Source organism: Calidris pugnax, unplaced genomic scaffold (assembly GCF_001431845.1).
Source record: "Calidris pugnax isolate Ruff unplaced genomic scaffold, ASM143184v1 scaffold341, whole genome shotgun sequence".
NCBI lineage: Eukaryota > Metazoa > Chordata > Aves > Charadriiformes > Scolopacidae > Calidris > Calidris pugnax.
This window is the reverse complement of record NW_015091149.1, coordinates 615,947-622,632: the sequence shown is the minus strand read 5'-3', so window position 1 is coordinate 622,632 and position 6,686 is coordinate 615,947. Positions and strand designations below refer to the sequence as shown.

The following is a 6,686-nucleotide window of genomic DNA, read 5'->3' as shown; positions in this document are numbered from 1 at the left end:
CTAGCACCCACACAGCGATGGCAACACGGGGGGGCAAGGAGCAGGCGACCAAGTGAGGGGGGGGGACAAGTCAGTGCTGGGGTCAGGCACTCACCAGCCCAGCACCCCCAAGGAGGTGCTGGGGGGGGGGCGAAAACAGGGCCTGGGAGGTGCAAGGAGGGGGGAGAGAAGCAGGAACCGACCCCACAGGCTGGGGGAGAGCAGGGGAACGGGCACCCCCCCCACCCCAGGAGCTGGAGAAGCAGTCAGGGCAGCCCAGCCCTCATTGCCCCCCCCCCAGGTGAGGGGCAGGGAGCATGGCCAGGACCCCCCGGGACAGAGGGAGGGCTGGGGACAGATCTGTCCCCCCAGGATGGGGGTGGAAAGAGCCGAGAGAGGCAGCAGGAGCTGAGGGGTGCAGGGGCAGAGCACCCCCCCCACCCCACAGCAGGACCCTGGGCTACGAGCAGCCCGGGGGCAGGCAGGGCTGAGCCCCACCGTACATTCAAGAAGAGGGGCAGGGGCTGCCCGTGCGTGGACGGAAGCAGAAAACCAAAGCACTTGTGTGCCCCTGCCCTGTCACGGAGCCGGGGCAGAAGGCACAGCCCTGGGGAGGAGGGAAGTGCTGGTGCCAGGGGGGGGCTCCCAGCCCCCAGGACAAGGCAGGGACCCCAGCCCCGGGCAGAGCCCCGTGAGGCAGCTCCAGCCCCACTGCTCACACCCCCCAGGAGAGGCAGCTCGGGGGTAAAAGCACCAGGCACCCCCTGCTCCCCTCACCCCCCCCCAGAGGGAAGGCTCAGTTCCCCCCAAGCTGCTCAGCAGCAAACAACCCTCCAGCGACCACCACCCACGGAGGGGGGCCAAGTCCCACGGGGCAGCCCTTGTCCCTCCTGAGGGGGTAGGGGGGGGACAGTGGACAAGGGGGGGCAGGCCAGCTCCCCTACTTGTCGATGAGCCCCCCCTCCTTGAGCTTGAAGTAGAAGAACTTCTCCAGGGTGTTGGCACACTTGCAGTAGTCGCTGTCGGGGGGGTTGTACTCGCGGCAGTTGGTGATGATGCGCTGCAGGTCGGCGATGAAGAGCTTCTTGGTGACGTAGTAGCGGTTCTTCAGGCGCTCGGTCATGGTCTTCAGGTCTGGGGGAGGGGAAGGGAAGGATCAGGACCCCCCCCTTAGGCCTCTGCACCCCTCAGCCGTGACGCTGGACACCAACCGAAGGTCCCAACTCATCCCTCTCTTCTGGACCATCTCCCAGCTCCCCTAACCCCCAGCCACGACGCTGGACACCAACCGAGGGTCCCAACTCATCCATCTCTTCTGGACCATCTCCCAGCTCCCCTAACCCCCAGCTGTGACACCCCCTCCCCAGCACAGACCCCCCCAGACAGGGGGTCTGCAGCCCTCCCTCTGCCATCCAGCCCCAGGCACACCCCCCTACCGATAGGGAAGCGGATGATTTCATAATAATCTGGCGCCTCCGACTTCTTCACCGGCTCCATGAAGGGCCACGCGCTGGGGTGGGTCTGGGGGGGAGACAGGTTACAGCAGCGAGCACAGGCAGCCCCCACACACAGGGGTCCAGCCCCCACACACGGGGGTCCAGCTCCCCCCGCGCCTGGGTCACTCCATCTCCCTCCAGAGCAGAGCCCAGAAGAGGCAGCTCCGAGGGCTGTTGGGGGAACAAGGACCCCAGAGCGGAGGGTCCCCTCCTTCCACACCTTGATCTGGGCCAGGAGGTTCTTCAGGGTGTTGTAGAGCTGGTCCGGGTCCTTCAGCTCTTTTCTGCAGGACAAAAATCAGAGCCCATCAGTCCAGGGTGGGCAGACTCTCCCCATCCCAGCACTCCCAGCTCCCCAGCCCAGTGCTCCCACCTCCCCAGCCCAGTTCTGGGCCACCACCAGGAGTGTGGAGCAACCAGGGCTTAACCCTCACAGCCAGACACCCGCCATCCCCCCTGCAGCACTCACCCCTTCTCCTTCCCCAGCGGCTTCCACCCTGTTTCTCCTGGAAATGAAGGGTAGATGTCACCACGGCTGCCCCAGAGTCACGGGGGAGGGAGGATGGAGCCCTCCTGCCAGGCAGCTCGTCCCATCCCAACCACAGCACTCACGGATGCCGGGGACGCTCTCGATGGGGATCTGCCGCACACCCTCCTTGAAGCAGGTCAGGCCGGGGTAGACCTTGCGGATCTGGGCCTGCTTCCGCTCAATCAGCTTCTTGATGATCTGCAGTGGGAAGGGGGGAGGTGAGCAGGGGTGCTCCAGGGACACAAACCAGGATTGACAGGTCCCCGGGGGGGTCCAGAGCCAGCCCTGGCCACCAGCGTCCCCTCCCTGCTCCACCAGCCTGCTCCCAGGGATGATTCGAGGGACATCCCCAAGGGATATCCCACCCCCCTACCCTGTCTCCAGGGGCAGAGCCCCCCCCTCAGCACACAGGGACGTACCTCCTTCTGCTTCTTGATGATGTGGGAGAGCTCAGTGTAGGGGATGCGGGGGTTCAGCTCACACTCCATCAGCGTCGCCCCCTCGTAGTCCTTGATGTAGCCCAGGTAGCGGCTCTTGGGGACCTTGATGTCCTTGGAAAAGCCCTAGGAGGGAGGGAGCAGGTGTAGAGAGGGGGAACTGGAGGGTGGGGGGGCCTAAGGGGGGGCCACCGGGGGCAAGGAGCCCACCTGCTTCTTGAAGTAGCCGATGGCATACTCATCCGCGTAGGTGAGGAAGTAGAGGATGTTGTGCTTGATGTGGTACTCCTTCAGGTGGTTCATCAGGTGCGTCCCGTAGCCCTGGGGGAGCCGCCGTGAGACAAGGACCCCCCCCGCCAGGCAGCCCAAATCAGCCCCCTCCCATCCATGGACACAGGCAGCTGGAAGGCTGGGCTAGTTGTGAGCAGGTCTGGCTACCCCAGGGGCTGGGACACCCCTGTGCTGTCCCAGCTACAACCAGACCATCCTGTCCCTCACTGCTTCGCTCCTCCCCAATCTACAGCCCCCTCTCTGTGCTGCCAGGCACCCCCATGCCACACTGTGCCCCCCACCCACCTCCCCACTCCCACCTTCACTTGCTCGTTGGACGTGACGGCACAGAAGACGATCTCCGTGAAGCCCTGGGTGGGGAACATGCGGAAGCAGATGCCCCCAATCACTCGGCCATCCTTGATCAGTGCCAGGGTCTTGTGCTTCCTGCGGGCAGCAGGGCCAAGGGTGAGAGGGGAGACCCCCAACACCAGCACCCCCCCCTCCCCAATGCCCCCCCAGCCACGCACGGGTCGAAGACGAGGCGAGTGATGTACTCCTTGGGCATGCGGGGCAGCTGGTGGGAGAAGACGTTCTGCAGCCCCACCAGCCACATCAGGATCTTCTTGTTGGACTTCTGCGAGAGGGAGTTGCCGATGACGTGGAACTCGATGATGCCGCGTCGCTCCTCCAGCCGGGCCGTCTCATCCCGCGCCGCGTTGGCCGACAGCAGGCTGGTCTGGAGAGCACGGGGGGATTTCACTTAGAATCATAGAATCATTGATGTTGGAAGAGACCCTTGGGATCATTGAGTCCAACCATCTCCCCTACTCTACAAAGTCCTCCCCTACACCACATCCCTCAGTACCGCATCTAAACGTCCCTTAAACACAGCCAGGGACGGTGACTCAACCACCTCCCTGGGCAGCCTGTTCCAATGCCCGACCACTCTCTCTGTGATCTTGCCCCCACACAACCCTCCGTGGGGGTACCCAGCCAGGTCTCAAGCACACCAGGAAAGCAGTGGGCCCTGGAGAGCCTCGGTGCCACCTCAGTGCCCCCCACCCCATACCTCAGGGCCCAGCATGGCAGCGGGGTCCGTGATGGTCAGCATGACCTCGTTCACCAGCTCCATGGGGATGTCTCCCATGACGCGGATCCGCTTGGCATCCTCCAGCGTCAGGCTCTCGGGCAGTTTCCGCTTCTCCCCTGGGGAGGGAGCGGAGCAGAGCGGCACATCCAGCACCAGGAGGTGCCAAGGAAGGTGCCAGCTCCAGCACCGGGCACACACTGGCCCCTACCTGGCAGGGGCTCGGGGGTGCTGGCGTCCATGCTGGCGGCAGAGCTGCTGTTGCTGAGCTTCTTGCTGAAGAGCGGGGTGGTGGGCACAGCCACGGTGCTGACGGCGGCTGGAAGAGACCAGCGATGCCCGTGGCTGCCAGAAAGCCCCTCGCCAGGCTGTGGCAGCCCAGCCACCGCCACCGGCTCACCCACACCTCAGCCCTTTATCATAGAATCATTGAGGTTGGAAGAGACCTTTAGGATCATCGAGTCCAACCATCTCCCCTACTCTACAAAGTCCTCCCCTACACCATGTCCCTCAGCACTGCATCTAAACGGCCCTTAAACACAACCAGGGATGGGGACTCCACCCCCTCCCTGGGCAGCCTGTTCCAATGCCCGACCACTCTTTTGGTGAAAAATTCCTTCCTAATGTTCAATCTAAACCTCCCCTGTTGGAGCTTGAAGCCGTTCCCTCTCGTTCTGTCACTAATTACCTGTGAGAAGAGACCAGCGCCAACCTCTCTACAGTGTCCTTTCATGTAGTTGTAGAGAGTGATGAGGTCTCCCCTCAGCCTCCTCTTCCTCACACTAAACAGCCCCAGCTCCTTCAGCCGCTCTTCATATGATTTGTTCTCCAGGCCCTTCACTAGTTTCGTTGCCCTCCTCTGCACTCGCTCCAGCACCTCAAGATCTCTCTTGGATTGAGGTGCCCAAAACTGGACACAATACTCGAGGTGTGGCCTCCCCAGTGCTGAGCACAGGGGCACAATCACCTCCCTACTTCTGCTGGTCACACTATTTTTGATACAAGCCAGGATGCCATTGGCTTTCTTGCCCCCCTGGGCACACGGCCGGCTCATATTCAGCCATTTGTCAACTAGAACCCCCAGGTCTCTTTCCTCCAAGCAGCTCCAGCCACACTTCCCCCAGCCTGTAGCGCTGCAGGGGGTTGTTGTGGCCCAAGTGCAGGACCCAGCACTTGCCCTTGTTGAAACTCATCCCATTGATCTTGGCCCAGTGATCCAATCTATCTAGGTCCCTCTGTAGGGCTTCCCTATCCTCCTGAGGATTTATCCTACAGCCCCCGAGCTGGGGGAGCTGCCCCTTGAGATACCTGGACGAGACACCAACTGGGCACCCTCTGCGGCTGGCACGGTGAAATCGGCCTCCCAGATGGGAGAGTTCTCGCCGTAGATCTCCTCCTCCAGCATGGACAGGAACCTGGCAGGGAGCAGCCCATCAGGGCACGCACAGCCCCACAGCTCCGCTCGCCGTGGGGAGCACGGGGCATCACACTTGGTGTAGGAGTTGCCCCCCAGGGAGGGAGCACCCCCCACGGAGCAGCCATCCCCACGTCGGGCACCTACTTGGGGAAGTGGGTGAGGATGAGTGTCCGCTTCTCCGGCACCAGCTTGTCCTTCTCCACCCGGAATTTCTCCAGCAGCTGCCGACGGGTGACCGTGAAGATGGACTTGAGGAGGCTGCGCCCAAAGACATGGGTGGTCTCGTAGCGGGGGAGGCTGTCGCAGCTCTGCGGGACGTGGCAGTAGCACAGCCACCTACGGGACAGGAACACGCTGGGACCAGCCACCCCAGAGCATCCTCATCCCTCCTGGGAGCAGGGATGAGGGGAGGAGGTATCTGGAGGGGGTCATGGCCAACATCATTTGGAAGCTGCCTCCCCACCAGACGCCTGCTCTCCTCACCTGGGAGAGGTGAAGACCCCAGGAGCCAAGGATCAGCCCCACACCAGGGTGACAGAAGGGGCAGACCCCTGGCTGGCTGGCTCGGACCTCCTCCCGCCCTCACCTCGTGTAGTTGACCTTGTAGGTGGCCACATCGTCGTTCTGGGAGCGCTGCCGGAACTGGGACGGCGTCTCCAGCTTCCAGTAGTTGAGGCAGAGCAGGAACATCTTGGAGAGCTCGTACATGGTCTGTCGCTCCTTGGGTGGCAAGTGGCTGAACTTGTACTGCACGAAGTTCAGGACTCCCTGGGGAGAGGAAGGGGCTGTGGAAAGGCGAGGGGTGCTGCCCCCCCGGAGAAGGAGGGGACCATGCAAGAGCAGCAGAACGGGACAAGTCCTCAGCGCGAGGCGTGAGCCTGGCAGAGGCCTCACCTGCTCAATGTTTGGCTTCTCGAAGGGGGGGCTCCCCAGGGACCCCTCGACCACAGGCTGGCTCATCTGCAGGATGCACTTCCGCAGGAGCTGGGAGGACACCGTGGGACGTGGTTATGGATGCCCCAGGAACCAGGCACATGGAGCCAAGGAGGTGCCAGCGTCCACCTTGGAGCACAGGGGGAGGAACCCCCCTCCCAGGAGAACTCAAGCCCAGCAGAGCAGTCACCCCCAGCACAGGGTGGGCATTTCAGGCCCCTGCTGGACTGGTAGGACAGGTCACAGCCCCACGGCTCCCCGGGGGAGCAGGCAGAGGACACGGAGCAGGAGAGCAGCCCCAGCTCCCCATGATGCTGAGGGACCCCACACAACGTGCCCAGCCCCAGACGCACCTTGAACAGGTAGAAATACACCTGCTTGGTGTCCGTGTCCTCCTCCTTGTGCACCGACATGAAGAGGTTCTCCACGTCCACCACCATGCCCAGCAGCCGGTTGATCTCCTCCTCAGAGACGTTTTCCAGGTGGGACACATGGTCCGCTGGGGCAGAGAGAAAGCCACAGTGAGACCCCGGGG

The 6,686-nt window shown here is 63.0% G+C and overlaps 1 protein-coding gene across 1 annotated transcript in view; it reads right to left on the bottom strand.

Moving 5' to 3' along the window:
* Window positions 1-11: 11 nt before the first annotated feature.
* The window catches only part of KAT2A (K(lysine) acetyltransferase 2A), an 8,275-nt gene continuing 1,600 nt past the window's right edge, over window positions 12-6,686 (bottom strand). Inside the window, exons 2-17 of the mRNA XM_014959073.1 lie at window positions 6,505-6,650; window positions 6,113-6,202; window positions 5,805-5,986; window positions 5,363-5,554; window positions 5,110-5,216; window positions 4,013-4,120; window positions 3,784-3,920; window positions 3,242-3,450; window positions 3,032-3,158; window positions 2,652-2,762; window positions 2,424-2,567; window positions 2,088-2,202; window positions 1,945-1,981; window positions 1,696-1,759; window positions 1,416-1,500; window positions 12-1,113 (exon numbers count right to left, since the gene is read on the bottom strand). Of these exons, the coding sequence (XP_014814559.1) occupies window positions 920-1,113; window positions 1,416-1,500; window positions 1,696-1,759; window positions 1,945-1,981; window positions 2,088-2,202; window positions 2,424-2,567; window positions 2,652-2,762; window positions 3,032-3,158; window positions 3,242-3,450; window positions 3,784-3,920; window positions 4,013-4,120; window positions 5,110-5,216; window positions 5,363-5,554; window positions 5,805-5,986; window positions 6,113-6,202; window positions 6,505-6,650 (2,048 nt within the window). The 3' untranslated portion in view covers window positions 12-919. The remainder of the gene's footprint in view (window positions 1,114-1,415; window positions 1,501-1,695; window positions 1,760-1,944; window positions 1,982-2,087; window positions 2,203-2,423; window positions 2,568-2,651; window positions 2,763-3,031; window positions 3,159-3,241; window positions 3,451-3,783; window positions 3,921-4,012; window positions 4,121-5,109; window positions 5,217-5,362; window positions 5,555-5,804; window positions 5,987-6,112; window positions 6,203-6,504; window positions 6,651-6,686) is intronic.